Source organism: Centroberyx gerrardi, chromosome 20 (genome assembly GCF_048128805.1).
Source record: "Centroberyx gerrardi isolate f3 chromosome 20, fCenGer3.hap1.cur.20231027, whole genome shotgun sequence".
NCBI lineage: Eukaryota > Metazoa > Chordata > Actinopteri > Beryciformes > Berycidae > Centroberyx > Centroberyx gerrardi.
The window spans coordinates 12,394,635-12,410,885 of record NC_136016.1 but is presented as its reverse complement, the minus strand read 5'-3'; the positions used below and the strand labels follow the sequence as shown (position 1 = coordinate 12,410,885).

At 43.3% G+C, this 16,251-nt stretch overlaps 1 protein-coding gene across 1 annotated transcript in view; it reads left to right on the top strand.

The window, feature by feature from the left end:
* The first annotated feature begins 6,622 nt into the window (after window positions 1–6,622).
* Window positions 6,623–16,251, top strand: part of etv4 (ETS variant transcription factor 4) — a 30,285-nt gene continuing 20,656 nt past the window's right edge. Inside the window, exons 1-4 of the mRNA XM_071927220.2 lie at window positions 6,623–6,755; window positions 7,441–7,531; window positions 7,804–7,851; window positions 12,917–12,970. Coding sequence (XP_071783321.1) covers window positions 6,699–6,755; window positions 7,441–7,531; window positions 7,804–7,851; window positions 12,917–12,970 — 250 coding nt within the window. The 5' untranslated portion in view covers window positions 6,623–6,698. The remainder of the gene's footprint in view (window positions 6,756–7,440; window positions 7,532–7,803; window positions 7,852–12,916; window positions 12,971–16,251) is intronic.

Here is a 16,251-nt window from a genome sequence, read left to right as displayed (position 1 = left end):
TGTCCCCCCAAATTAGCATGGAAATGAAGTGGAAAATGGGATATAAATGGAAATGTGGGTGAGAGGGGCCTGGTGGCGACAATAGGAGCGTTTACACAAAACCAGCGCTGTGTGGGTAGAGAGGGAGAGAGAGAGAGAGAGAGAGGGAGAGGGAGAGAGAGAGAGACATCAACAAGGCTCCTCTGTGTCTTCTCCTTAAAGCCATCCTGCTTTTAGAACAAAACAATGTCTCCCACAACACTCTTTGGTCTCCCCGACATGCCCTTGGCTAGTAATAGAGGGCCGGGTTAATAGTGTGTGTGTGTGTGTGTGTGTGTGTATATATGAATCCGCGTGCATACAAACGTGCATGTGTGTTTTACACTACAAAACATGTCCATCTGAATAAGTAATTTCATGTCATATTACATATTGAAACCTTGCTTTTCATAAAACAAGTGAAAAACAGATGAGATCATTTCCCTTGTTTCAGCACAGCTCAACTTGTTTCAGTCATTTTCTTGAAGCGAGTGACATTTTGAAACAAGTGGTATGCTATGCCTCTTCTCAAGACACTGCCCCTTGTTTCAAGAAAATTGAAACTTTGTTAAAATGGTTGTTTTGCAGTGTCTGTATATCTGTGTGTGTGTGTGGGAGAGTTTAGAGTCAGCTTTGTGTTTTATCTGGCAGCTCAGCTGGGCCAGTGCAGCTGCATGGCAGCTCCTTTTCTACAGGGCTACCAGTCAAAAACACCCCTATAAACGCTATTGTGCTCACCTGATTGATCTTTCATAGGCCCGGGGCAGGCCAGACAGGCTGACTTTGGTGGGGAATGGCGAGGAACGGTCGGTGAACAAACAAGCGAGCCAGTGTCTGCGGCGGAGGAGGTTGGGCCGCAGGTGGCTAGGAGGCACGCTTGGGTTGGCGCACTAGCCCTCCTCAGATGCCAACAGTGACATTTCCTGACTATGCCTATACACAAGCAGGCATCCCAGCAACGGTGCCGTGTCCTGGGGGAATGAAGAACAGGCCGCGGGCGGGTTTCACAGCACACACACACACACACACAGTGACAGCGAGCGGCGGAGGGAGAGATGTATGGGGGTGCACCTACATGGACACATATGCATTAAACATGAAACACACACACACTTTCTCATAAAGATCTCTTTCTCTCTCATTCTTTTTCTCTTACACACACACTGCACATACACACACACACACCTCCGCTGAAGCTCATCTGTTGCTGAGGACAGGCAGGGCTTAACTGAGGCGAGCGGAGCCTGTCTGGGGTGCTGACTGGTCCGCTCTGCCAGGAATTCCACAGGGGTGGTGCATCGGTGGGAAATCACTGTGTGTGTGTCTGTGGTCTAAAAGCAGCAGGCAGTGACAGTCCCCTGCACCAGCCCCACCAGCACAGTGCCAGGCGGTGTAAATCAAAATCCTGCAACAGTCTCCAAACTAACAACTAATCATGTCAACAAAAGTGACTCACAAATCATCTTTAGCTGCCTTGTGAGCCCCGGGGGGTTCAAATATGTTCAGTGTTCAGGTGCTCTCTCATAACAGAGACACCAGCGCCTGTGTGCTTAGGGCAGCTGTCCAAGAACCGCATGATATACAGTAGTTTCCTCAACAATGGGATCTCTCCTGGAAGGTTGCAGGTTCAATACTCCCGCATTTGACCCTTTAAGGAAGTGTTCCTGGTGTATTAAAAAAGCGCTAAACATGGCTGTCTCTGCTTTGTCTGGAGTTATTTTCAGGTGTGTATTGTTTGCTGTCCAGGAGGACGGAGGAAATAGTCTCCTGGATGTAAATCAGGCATCGTGGGTTTAAGGCAGGCAGGACATGGGGCAGCCCTCGGGGTCCACATTTGGCAGCCTGGTACAGTAAGGATGTGAGATAAGTCAGAGACCGTACGTGCAGTGGAGATTATTTTTGGTTACACTGGAAAAGGTTTGTCTCTGTGCACACATACACACACAGAGACACACACCCCCTGCCCCTTGTTTCACACAATGACTGTTTGCATTAGGAATCATTTTCCAGTTGACATGGCACGTGAGAGCAAGCTGCTCTTCCTCGGAAGCCCGTTCCCCACTCCAAACAACCCGGGCTCCCTGTCTTGTCTGGCCGCTGCCTACAGCCTGGGAGCATGTCCTGTTTGTTTTAATGGCCCAGCGTCCATGATGAGAACTAATGTCATCCATGTACAGCAGATGTCTCATGGCATTAATATAACGGATGCCAGCTTAATCTTTGTTTTGTGTTGTAAAGAAAGTCATACAGCATGAATCGTGCAGAATATCACATTTTCAATTGATTATCAATTTACTAAAAACAAAATGTGACATTTTTTCAATCCTGGTACTACATGTTAGTGGAATATCCAAGTATGCTGTTTAGTGAATGAATCTTGACAACACAATATTTTAATGTAGAAATCTGATGCATTATTGGAATACACATATTTATGATTTCTGTGAAATAGAACAGAAAAATATCCCTAAAATTAGCAAAGATAAATAATTAAATATGGAAATGTTGGTGTGGGGGAAGGATTCATATATTGGCACATTGAGTATAGCCCATATGGTTTGCTGTTTTCATGGTTTAGCAAAGCAGAGCATTGCTTGTTATGGGAATTCATTACATTCCCAGTAGGGGTGAGGCTGGATTCACACTATGGACCGCTGCTTGACCCAGCAGGGCAAGCTGCTGCTTACTAAAGAACACAAGGGGTGACAGCCAGTGATGGAGTGGCAGGTAGACCCATGTAAACCTACTTCACCCTCTAATTTTTTTTTATTTTTTTTTTAACTTTTATACAAAGTCATAAGTGAATAAAGTATGAATATCATGGTGAGTAGTGCCAGACTGATGTAGGTTAAGTAAAAACAGGGCCTTTTCAAGACTGAAAACCACAATATCATACTGATAAATATGCATTTGTTTGTTTCTGTATAGTCAAGTGGAATTTATATTTCACTATATTTACCACTAAAAAGAGAATTAACCAGTTCATGATCAGATCAAATTCATCCAGTCTAAAAATAAAAGGCCTATCAGAGTGAAAATCACATTTTTTTTTTTTTATCATTAACATTTTACATGCACCAAGAATTTGATTTGCACTGAACCCAGGAGCATTTCAAAGTAAATTAATACACAACATAATATAGCCTAGAATATTAGAATATTTTCTGTATAAGTAATATTGTGTCAGTACAGAGTTAATTCAGTAAAGTCTGTATAGTGGGAGTGATTGGATGTTTTCATCATGGATGGGGCTTCCAGTAAGTCCCTGTGTGATGTCCTTGTGTTGTCAAAGATCTTCATTCGTTTATCAGTCACCATCAGCCTTATCAGGAGCGAGGGAGGAGGAGGGAGGAGGGGAGAGGAAGAAGCTCCAGAGAGAGGAAGAGAAGAAAGACGACGGAGGTGTTGTCGACGAGCCTTCCACACTCCACCATCCCCCACAGATAGTCTGCCTCTCTCTCCCCCTGTCTGCCGTTCTGCTCTCTGTCCTTTATTCTCTCACTCTTTCTTCCTAGCTTTTTCATTCTCTTCACTCTCTTTTTCTTATTCTTTCATTTCCCCCCTTTCTTTCATTCATTGTTTCTTTCTTTTTCTTTCTTTCCTCCTGCCCTTGTCTTTTATCCATGGAACTGTTTCACTCTTTCCAAAATATTTCTCTCCTTCTCCCTCCATTTCACCCTCTGCCCTTTTTTAACTGTTTCCTCTCAGTCTCTCCCTTACAAAACACTGCACAGTCACCTCTGTTTTTCACTCTCTCTCCTTCTCTCTCCCTCTCTCTCTCTCACACACACACACACCTCACTCTGTCTCTCCACAACTAGAACAGCTGAAGCTATAATAACATTTCACCCATCCATCAAGCACGGCCCGCTTTGATCAATAAGCACTTTCAGTATACTCCATAGCACCGCACTGAACTTAAAATGTCTCCCCTCTGTCTCTGTATGTACTTATCACTCTGCTGACAAAGCTATATTAGACCCAGAGGTGGATGGACTATTACAATAGATTTTACAATGCATTTTAGCACTAAAGTGTGTGTGCACTGTAAATGGAATACTTGAGAGATGATCTACGGCCACTGCCTATTTTTTCCCCCATTTCAATTCATCTTAGGGAAACCAAAGAAGTTGTTAATCCTATATCTTAACAACATAATGGTAGTTAATCAGTGTTTTATATATAGTAACAACACCATAGTATGCGTATAGGTCTATCTGTCGCTGAGACTGCATACATGGGAAATTAACAATTAGCACAGGCTGTTTTCTTTGTCCCTTTTATCTAATCTTAGACGTTAGTCCTACAAAAAAAATGCACATGTGAAAACCCACATGTAAATTTAAAGCACATGTGCTTTTTGGAAATGTTGGCTTTCATACGTTTTTTTTTTTTTACACGTTGCATTCTGACACCACATGTGTTTCACTTCAGATATGAATATTTCAATTCATAGGGGTTTTTTTTCTTTCTTTTTTTTCAGGTTTTCACCAGACATTAAATGTGATATTTGTTTCACATGTAAAAAGACAGTTCAGAGGTGAAAATGTCTTTTTCACATGGTAAATGGAAAATTTCACACATATGTACACATATGAAAATCAATATGTTATCCAGAAGGCACATGTGCTTTTAATTCACATGTGGGTTTTCACATGTAACTTTTTTTTGTAAGGAGAGGAATTTGCCAATCCTACAGTATATATGGTAATAACATAAAGTTAAAATGAGGTTATGGGAAGAAAATACATATTTCAATTCATCTTTCAATTCATACAGGGATTTAGAGGCCTTAGCCTTTGGTTAGGGAAGTGACTTTGTGACCGGAATAAAGTGAATGAGACAACTACTAATCAATCATAATTAACTTTTTTTTTTTTTTAAATGTCCTTGAGCACGGCACATAATCCCCCACTGCTCCAGTGAAGCTGCTCAGTGGCCAAGAGTACAAGACTGTGAAAAGTGTATTATATAAGTTAATAACATGATGTGCTTATGTAATGTCTTGAGCCTATAGTGTCATAAATCAGTACTTGGCAACTGTAGAGAAAAGTCACGTAAGAATCCCAGGATATAAAATAATGTTTGATTCATGGTTGCTTGTGCGTAAATCTGTCACCTGTTATGAAGATTGAAACAGAGTGTGTACAGTCTGTCACATTGTGTATTGTTTATGCTCAGACTGTGTAGCGGTTAAGACGCTTTCCTCTGAATCTCATACACCAACTGGCCTCAACTCAAATCCCATCAGAACCTTCTTTCCTGTCTCCTGGCTGCCCACTCTCCTTTTAAAAAAGTCTGTTTGGCTTTAGTTAGGCTCATTGAAAAACACTGCACCATTCTGACGGTTCTGTGCACAAAGCTTCACGCAGAACTTCAAATTATGTGATTTTCATGTAGTGTAAAACCACAAAAACTACATAGCCCGGAACTATTTTGAGGCAGTTTTGATGTTCATTTTGATGCACAGGGCTTCTGCAAAGATTGTGCCATTTTGTTCATTGGTGCCTGGTTGTTTTCACTCTTCCCTCACTTTCACACAGTGAGGAAGTAAACTTCCCTGTAATAAATACAGGGGTAGAGACGGTGGAAGAAGGTAAACAAACTTAAGTTCTTTGAGTGTGTCTGGGCAGGAAAAGAAAAACAAGTCGGGATATTCATGCTGGGGCAGGTTTTTATGAATGGAAGTTTTTTCTAACTTTCCCTCTCTCTCTTTTTGTGAATGAAAAACAACTGGAAAATCCAGTATAAAAGCCCGCAGACTTTCGAGCGCTGATTGGCTGCGGCGGCGCAAGCTCCGCCCATGGTTGCTAGGGACCCGGTCTATCGGGTTGCTGATTGGTTCATAGGGGGGAACCGAGATTTCATTCATAAGTCAGTGTATTCATCAGGACAAAGGCAAGAAATTCGAGCCCTTGAAAGAGGAAATCCACCAATCAGCAGCCTCCTCTGGCCCGAGCAAGAAAAGCAAGTCTTCCTATTATCCCAAATCAACACTCATGTCTGCTACAGAAATGACAGCACCACTGGCATTCAAAAGTCACCCCACTGCACATTTAAACTTATTCTAATCACATAAGTCAAGTTATTCTTGTCGAAATGGGGTTTGGTTTTGTTGCCGTCACTTGACTGAAACGCAACATCTGTTTCTTTTCACGCTGGGCCACAGTTTCCCCTCACAGCGCCGGACTGTTTCCTAACGCTGAAAGTGTAGCCTGGTAATTTGGGGCAGAAGTGGCAAAAAGGCCAAAAAATAGCAAACTAAATAAGACACATATTTTATACGAGTTTAATGGCCCGTGCGACATAATGTCATGTTTTTAAATCTGAAAGCGCATTACTCTAATTACATAAGCCACTTTAGAGAAACCAAACAAGAGTGCCTTTAATACGCTGTAAAAACAGGGGAAGTGCATCATTTTCAGTGTAGAAGTATACCTGCTATCTTGTGGGTAATGTGACGGGCTGTCTGTCACACAAAAAAACAGATTTGTAGCGGTAAAGAGGGCAGCAGCCCGCTGGGTAATCACTCGCCATCACTTCCCCTCGGCATTTTTTGTGAATGGAGCTCATTATGCATGCAGCCTCCACGCAGCTCCATTCACAAGCAGCGCTCCCTCTCCCTGCAGGCTGCGTGGATCTCACTCAACTCAGCCTAAATGACCACAAACGGTTAACGGATGGATTATAAGATGGATGGATATTTGGACCAGCAAGTGCCTTACACTTTAGCAAATGTACGTATGGATGAACTCTTGTATTACTTAAATGCTTTTGCCTAGTTTTATGACTCGGCTACCGGGCTTTATCTTTCTCCGTCTCGTTCCTGCACGAGTTTTGGCTGAAGCAGCTGTGTGCGCGATGGAAACTATTTCTCAGTACGCTTTAAACTATCATGAAATCTCCAGCAGTCTTACACAAACTAAAGCATTGGGAATATTGCATTTTACAATGTTTGTCAGCGATTTGCTGCTATGGGTTTCTTTGGTTGAGGAACGTGTCAGTGTGTGCCAAATGGTCACTTTACTAGAGGCGCAAAGAGCGCATTTGTTTTTCCAAGATTGCCTCTGCAACTGGGAAATGTGTTGTTTTCTGTAGGAGCTTGCTGTTCACCTAGCTGCAGTAGCCTAGGCTATTGACTCTTATTCTAGCTTATGACATTTAGACATTATTTTTATTATTATAATTATTGTTTATTATGGTTTACTATTATTATTATTATTATTATTATTATTATTATTACTATTATTATTACTATTATTATGCCTTTGTGCAATGTGTTAGAGTGGTGTTTAGTGCATCAGTTAGATCTCACAGGCCATAGCAGACATGGCATTACCTGTCCTGACAGTCACTTACTGGAAATGCCCTATTAGAGTGTGTTTCTCACTTCTGTTCTCTAACATCTCTGCTGTTCTGCAGAAGTCGCAAGGAAATGGGGCCCTAAATAGACTGTTGATGGCAGCGAAAAGGAAATACATGGACACGGAATTACCCCCTCAGGAATCTGAAGGTAAAGTAAGAGCTCAAAGAAAGTTCACAATGGCCTCAAGTAGCTTTATGTGACACAGGTTTACATCAGGTTTACATAGTAGTCTACCAAGCTAAGCAATGCCGGTTTAAATCTTACTGTATTCAGATATAGAGATGATATGACACATTCTGACTTAGACCACATCAGTAGTAAGCAGTGGTCTACTGGTGAGTAATGGTCTAAAAGATCTTTCATGTTGTCATTCTGCACGGTGCTAATTATATATTCTTTCTTCCTATCTTTCTTTTCAGACCTCTTCCAGGATTTAAGCCAACTCCAAGAGACATGGCTCACAGAAGGTGAGACTTGCCTGCAGGCTGCATTTCCTTTTAATTTGCACTTTTCACCAATGAATGTTTCCCTATTTATGACAACAATAATGAAGCTGAATGATGTGGCTGTCTGGAAAATATGGTGAATAGAGAAATATGAAAAATACAGAAATTCTATTCTATTCTATGCTATTCTATTCACACTACCATTAAACGTTAGGTATTAAACACATGCAGTGCTTGCTTTGAACCAGCCATGGAGAAATTCCTTTGCCAAAGCGTCTACGCAGCATTTTAACATGGTTTCAGAATTTACCGTGAATGCTCAGTTTTCCTAGTTTTTTATGTAACAGATTTAGAACATTATTCTGTATTAAAGCATTGGATGCAAATCCACTGCAGAGTGCAGCAGTCCTCTGGTAAAAAGATGACCTCCTAGGTTTAGGAGGGTTGAAGCTGCCGTAAAGAGTCTCATTGGGAGCCAAAACTTTCTGATGCAACACACATGCTCATAAACTATACAACAGCAAAAAAGAGAGAAAAAAAATGTCCAGCTAGAGAGAACACAGACGGGACATTATTAGCTTTGAGCATGTCCTATTTTGGCCGTGTTGGCATGTAGTGAGCGTGCCAGCCAGCGGCCAATGCAAACAAACAGGGTATTTGGCTTGTGTCACTCAAAGGCACATAGCGATGAAATGGAGCCCAGTCGGAGGCAATTGTCAGCTAGTAGACTTTATAAGTACAATGATGACGTGAGCACTAATAGAGCAATTATATGTCAGGACAGGACAACAACACCGAGGCATGAGTCATTAGGCCTGTTTGGTAATGTTTGCTAAACCCGGAGCAGAGCAGAGTCAGGACAGTAGGCCTATATGTGCTGGAAATTTCAAGCAAAAACAACTGCACCATAAGGTGTGAATTTGTTGTGTCAGTTGGTTTGATGTCCTTTGGTGTGGAGGATTAAAGGGCAAAGTTCCTCAGTTTTGACATTTTCAGTCTAATGTGAACCGTATTGAGCTGATAAGTCTTGTTTTGGTTGTGGAAAAAATGTCTTTGTATATTCCATGTAAATATTCCCAGTGCTGTTCTCATGCAGTGAGAAAATAGGAGTACAGAGTATGGGTGTTGCCCTGTGCCACAGAGCTGTTGTTATGGGAAAAGGGCATTTCATAATATTTCTGAGCATGAGAAATTGCTTGTCACCTTAACTCTTTACACTGTTTCATTTGTTGTGGCCCAGATTTCACACAGGGTCCTAGCATTGACTCAGAGTGATCTATAAAGCAGGTCAGCTAACCAGGGAAGTCAAGCAGATGCAGTCAGACACATTGAGGAAGCGGCTGCGCCTGCTTGAGTTGAGCAAGACATTTAAATACAGCCTACTCCCTGGACAGCTACTGTTTATGGTGCGAGGCAAACAATGCTGTATCCACCTCAGGTTTCTCACCTTTTCTCATGCAGTGTCAAACCAGCAAGTTCACTTCACACCAGCGTCTCTCAGACAAAGGCAGAGCCAATACCAATAAAACTGGCAACAATGGGACTCACTTCAAAGTCTGATCCTTTGAATGCCATTTACTTGTATTCACAGATTCGGCTATACACGCCGCCCTTTAGACGGGACATTGAGTGATATGCTGCATTTACAAATTGGGTGGCAGCGTAATGTTGAGTTGTAGAGAGCGAGCAAGTAAAAAAAAAAAAAAAAAAGAGGACTGGAAGATGGAAGTGTAACTTTATCAAAGTGTTATTTAACCCTAAGTACTGGCTTGTTTTTCAGCTTCCCTGGCTAAGACCTCTCCTTTCCTGTTGCATTAATTAAAGACCTTATCATGACTGATTGCAGTTGTGAGGGATTCACCAAGATTGTAAAAACTGGGTAGCTGGAGGGAGTTTTTTTTTTTTGCCAAAAGAGAGCGGAAGAGAGAGAGAGAGGGAGAGAGACAGAGAGAGACTGAATGGCGAGAGTTCAGGAGCTTGTCACATCTTGTCTCATTGGCCTTTAGGTTTATATGACTGAGGTTGCCTGGCTCCGCCCAGGATCTCCCACTGAGAGAAAAAAAGTCATTCAAGGTGCCTGGAAGCAAAGAGGGGAACATGCGTCTGCGCTCGTGTAAACGCACTTTCCTTCTTGTGCTGACTTGCATCTCAAAGCCCCTGACGAGGTGTTCCGGGAAACAAATCAGATACACATGCATGCGCACATAGACAAGTGCCCAATCACACACACACAACACAACACACACACACACACACACACACAATACAACACAACACACACACACAAACACATGATGAGGCCACGTAGACATGCATATAACGGGAACATACACAGACAAGCAAACAGACACATTAATACACATGCATGTATACAGGCATACACATACACACACACACACACACAGACACACACACACTCCTAGGCACCAGGGTTGTGATCTTGTCTGACACTCAGACATCCTCAATGTTTTTTTTTCTTCGTTTTTCTGAGTGAGGTCCAGCATGTTCCATTTTAGACATGTTGAAACTAGTGGAAATGATTGATTGTTTGATCTGGAGGACTAAATATTGGCCTCTGCTCTGTCTCATAAAGCAGCTTTATTCTTCTCCTTGGGGGCAAAAGACTGAAAAGTTAAAAGGGGGTAATAATATTACTGTATAGTAAGCCACAGGATGCGGCATTATATAAGAAATCAATGTCATTTATCTGAACATGCTCCAAAACGCCGTCATCCGGTTTCCTCTGCACAGGAAGGAGGAGCACGACTACAAGAAAGAAAGTGGATTTGAATTTCTTATTTCCTCTTTTCTCCCTCTCTTTCTCTCTCGCTCTCTCTCCGTTTCGGTTTCCGTGCTGTGTTTCATGGTCTGGAAACCATAGCGGGTGAAGTGAGAGAGGTTGAATGCCGGGCTAGACGTTGGGTCTTTTGCTTGGCTGGGTGAGGTCACTGTCACAAGCCATGGCACACGGCTCTGTGAACCTTCCACTTTTAGAGAAAAATACAGAAGTACTGTAATTCCTACATTATGCCTCAGTTTTGATTTGAATGATACAGAATGATTCAGAAAATAGCTTTGGTGTCATCACCTCAGAGCTGGCATCACAAAATCATAGTGAGCTAAGAATGCTGTGGGGATACGTGTACCCGCGATGTGATGCCATTTTGTTTTTGTTGGCCATTATGGCCCAGATTGGGTCCATGATATTTAATGATAGCCATCAACTTTTCCCTACCAGTTAGTTTGTACCATGACGTAAGTGTGAGTCCCAAGCTATGGAAACACTTTAGAAAACCCAGAAACTCTTGTGGAGCTGGAGCGGTGCCAGATGAAAAGGTTGCTAGCCCTGGCTCCGCTCTAGGTTTAGGGTTAGGCCATTAATCCGTGGATAGTGAATCAAATGCCAGTGCGCTCATGGCTCAATGGGTGAATTTGACCCCCTCACCCCTATTGGGGCGTTGGCAGTCGAATGATGGGGCTTTTCTAACCTGTTTGTGTGACTCAAAATCCAAAGCTCCAAAGGACAATTGTGAATGGGTTTGGATTCCTACAATAAGAACCATACAATAGTGTCTGTCTAGCTCCACTGCACCTGGGCTTGGCATCACTGACTGCGCTAATTCAGTTATAGGGCCTAAATGAGCCTCATTATGAGAGAATGCCTAATCAGGACCATTGATACTTTGGGAAATTGTATATCTACTGCAAATCACTAAGTAATTGTATCTCAGATCAAGGTAATGCATGTACACATACTATATCTGTATATTGACTTATCTATTTTTAAAAATCAGTATTTACTGTAAGCTGGCTGTATATTGTTTCTGAGTGACATACACTGAGGAATGGCAATGCTAATATCATGCATCAGAGCGTTGAAACCAATATAGGTTGATATATGAACTGTGTCTACAGTTACTACTTAACAAGAGAAGTAGTAAGATCACATCTTTGCTCCGTGATTAAGTGCTGCTGTAGGAAACACATCATTAATTCACTATAGATAATGGCCATGTGACAAAAAGATCTAAGAAGTGCTTTAACCTTAACTTGCTCTTGTTTCACCCCCACTTCTCCTCTCGCCTTTGGTCTGTGGTTTCCTTGTTCTCTAGCCGCTTCTAGTTTGACCTTAAGAGCGATTCCTCAAAGCCATCTAAACAGGTGATGAATTCCAGAGCACTTCTAGATTGTTAGAGAAAGTCCCGTACGACTTCAGTTTGGGACAGAGAGAAGTTGCTACAATGTAGTTGGCTGGTCACACCACTTGACGGATTTCCTCACTCGTTTCGCCAGAACAGCCTGTTTAGTCTGTCTCGGTTTCTACAATGGAAATAGACGCAAAGTAGCTAAACAGCTAGTTTTACAGACTTACATTTTTCCAAAATGGTCACAGTTCAGGTCAGTGTAAAGATGTCTGACAGGTTTGGGTAGAATGGTTAGACGTGAGTGTCAGGCATTGGATGCGTATTGGAGGAAGGGGAAAGGCGACTTTACCTCTCTATTGATCCACCATCAGCTTGGTTCAATAGTTAGTCTGTATGAGTGACAGTAACTCTGTCCAGCGTGACTCTTACTGCACACTTACACGCATCAAATCGGACCACTGGTCATGATCCTGAACCAGTATTTACTGCTCTGATCAACCTATAGTCTGCTTGGTAAATTTACCATTGGTACATAAGAACTTTCCTACTGAAACTGTAAATATTTATGTGCAAGTAAAAGTTGGATTTTATCTTTATGGTTATGGCCAACGTGTCTGCTTTTCATAGGCTGAAATCTGTAAGCTGAAGTCAAAGGTCAGCATTACCAAGAGATGTTAAATTCTACATGAAACAAGGCTGGCAGGCATCTGTGTTGCCATTCAGGAGCTCCACGCTCCTCTTGACTCTGGTGCATTGATCTGTGGATAAGAAAAGTGCTGGCATACTGCAAAAGTTGGGAGGTGAAGGTCGCTTAGAGTGAGGCACGGCCCGGCCATGACTCGGGTTTCAAGCCCAAGGAAGAAAGAGAGAGAGACAGAGAGGCTTGGTCTAAAATCTAATGGCTAAATAATGATTGCTCTTTTTTTCTCTTCTAATTTCAGCTCAGGTTCCTGACAGCGACGAGCAGTTTGTTCCTGACTTCCATTCTGAGAACTGTGAGTACCCCACTCAATTTTGGTGTTCCCTCTATGCATTTTATATCTGTGTGTGTGTGTGTGTGTGTGTGTGTGTGTGTGTACTTGTGTGTGAGTTTTGTTTATGCCTGTGTGTCCGTGTCTGTCAATGGGTGGCTTTAGACATAAAAAAAAAATAATTTTCTGACCATACATGGCACAGATTAGATTTATTTCATTGCTGTATAATCTGTCAGATATTTTTGAGCTCACTGCCTGATCCATGCCATATGCAGAGAATCAGATCTGGCCTGTTGGCCTGCTAGTTGAAGTCCAGCCAAAGTATGTGTGTGTGCTTGCCCCTATGTAGTATGTGAGTAAGTATGTGCGCTTATGAGAAAGTGAGGGCGAAACCAGCGGTATGGGGTCAGATTTGGATTGTGAAACTGCCAGAGGCTTGGGTGGGGATACTGTAACTTGCTGATGTTACAGTAATCTCTTTGGGAGACAAAGCCTTGCAGAGACACAAGGCCTAATGACCCAGTCAACATGAAGTGAATTTGGATGCCAGCATTGTACACCGCCGCCGTGCATTTGCATGGCTTTGAAAAGCTGAATGGGTACAGCCCAGGAAACCAGTAAAAGATCATTCAGGGCCCAGGTACAAAGATGGCCCTTTGTGCAGATCGGAAGGTGTAAAATGGGAAAGCAAATTCCTGGGCCGCACAACTGAGCGGCTGCTATTTGAATGGGTTTCCCTTTCTCGTTGTGCGTCTTAACAATGGTGATTCAGGATCTGTGTGGGAGTGTGAGTGACGCTCTACAAACATGAGTTTTTCTGCCCCATTCATAAAACGACGGGCTTCTCCTTCCTTAATGATGACACTGACACTGGGATAGTTAACACAGCGACTTCAAGAGAACCTGAAATGCCTCAAGAATAATCTCATCCCGAAAGTAAAACTGACAGCTGTCAAGCCCAGTCAATGGCATTTCCTCCGATTCAAACCCGCACCTCTTTTGTGTGTAAACATCGTGTGATTTAACCGGCCCTAAGTCACAACTGGTGAGCCCCGCGGTGACACATGCCCTGTGGAACATTGTCCTTGTCTGTTGGCCAACAATGAGGAGGAGGAAGTGGAGCTGAACCCAGGGGCACGCAGGGGTCATGTCTACTTAACCCCCTGGCCTGTCAGCCAATCAGCTGTCGGGGTTCCGCTAACGGTTGACCCGGGTATGGTCTGCAGGATCAGGGGGGCTTCGGTTTGATGGGCAGCTCACTTATACGCGGTAGAGACACTCCTGCGTTGACAGACAGCGTCCCTGCTGTTCACAGTCAATAGCCACAGAGTCCAGTTGGAGCATCTCTATTCAGCTTCGATTGATGGGAAATTGAAGTTGACAAGCCTCTATAAATATATTCATCTGTGTGTTTGTGGTAGATCCTGTAGGGGGTCTTTTAAAGGCGTCAGCGTGGCTTTATAAAAAGGCCCATCTTTTCCCATGCCAAATATAATTCCGTTGACACCCTCAGTGTGTATTGTAGAGCTAAAAACAGGTGAGTCACATGTTTTGGAAACTCCGGCACAGACAAAAAAGCATCAAGCAGAGCCCTAATCCCAGGTGACCAGAATATAATTGAGGCTTGTATTGAAAAGGCGCCCTGGTAAAATTAAACATTGTTGTTTACTGAGTCAGGTTGTTACCTGCATGGGTGTGGTGTTGACGGAGAGGGAAGAGAAGGAGGGAGGGAGGGGGCGAGGGCAACAGCGCGAGAGAGAGAGGCGAAAACATCGGGACATGTTGGAATGCTAGATCAAGGAAGAGGAGGGGGCAAAAGGAGGGACGGGGAGACCAGGGATTGTGCAATACCTGCACATCTGGTAAATCTATCTCATCTCGTCCATTCTCCCTCGGTTCACAGCTAACGAGTGCGCCCCGTCCGCAGGCTGCCATTGAGGGAAGGTTATGTAAACACACAACTTTTATGTACTTGCTGACCTGCCTGTGTGTGTGTTTAAAGCTAATTGAGCCATCGGTGATAACAGCGCGCCGTACTTTTCCCTTGAACTGATGTGATTGACCATGCATGGAAACAAACAGGCTTTAAAAAGAGATGTGGCTTCCATCTCGGGCTCGTCGAGAGGAGGGGAGAGGGATATGTTTGATTTTGGGGGCTGACAGCACCTCGGAGGGGGTAAGCCTCGCCTGACGCTAGGTTGTCGGACAGATTCCATTGTCTGTATTCTGCCTGCAGGGAGGGAACACGGGGAGGTGTCAGTCAACTTTTCAGCACACATTTTAAATCTTTTAATGTTCCAAAGTTTTCTAGTTTTAGTGTTAAAAACACCCAAAACATGTTCTAGCGTTGTTCACTTGGACAAACTGAATGAAAGGCCTCAGTCGGGACGTTCGCTGAGGCACAACTTGCACGGAGAGCCCGTTCTTCTTTGTCCAAGTATGTTGTTTACACTCGGAGCAGCCCGAGAGATGTGACCCATTCATAAATTTTCTTCTCTGCGTAAGAGGAAGTGTGCCTCTCCCTCCCCCCTCTCTCTCTCTCTCCTGCGCTGCTCTCTCCTTAAGTCTTCATTCATAAAAAAGCCCTACAGTACTACAGATCCCCCTCTCTGACGCCCCCTCCTCTCCAAGTGGATACTCCAAACCCCTCCCTCCCTTCCTGTGTCTGTACAAACTAAGCCGAATTTAAAAATCTGGACACCCCCCTTTCCCCTTTCTCTCTCTCCCTCTCTCTCTCTCTCTCTCTCTCTCTCTTTTCACTCTACACATTGAGTGTTCCAAGATGTGAACTAATCCAGCGATTTCTGAGCTGTGTGGGACGATTGTTTAGTTTTGTGCCTTGCAGTAATTATATAGGAAGTTGTGGCTATAGAATGCCGTTACAGTGCTTTCAGAGGACAAGTTCAGAGACAGAGAGAGAGAGAGAGAGAGAGAGAGAGAGAGAGAGAGAGAGAGAGAGAGAGAGAGAGAGGGGAAAAATACAAAGACACAAAGAGGAAGGTGTCAGACAAATAAAGAAAAATACTTAGAAAGAAAGAAAGACAGAAAGAGAGGAAAAAAGAAAGAAAGACAGAAAGAAAAAGAAAAAAAAAAAGAAAGAAAGAAAGAAAAAGAAAAGAAGGAAAGGTTCCAGTGAGCCAGCTCCGTCCAAATCCTCCCAGCAGTGCGTCTCTCTGGCTGTGAGAGTTCTGCTTTGTCATGGATTCACAGCCTTTCTCTTGTTTGGGTTGTTTTTCTCCCCTGCTCACTTTGGATCAGAACTGGCCCAATCAGGCCCTGTGTGGAGCGCAGGGAGCGGGCGA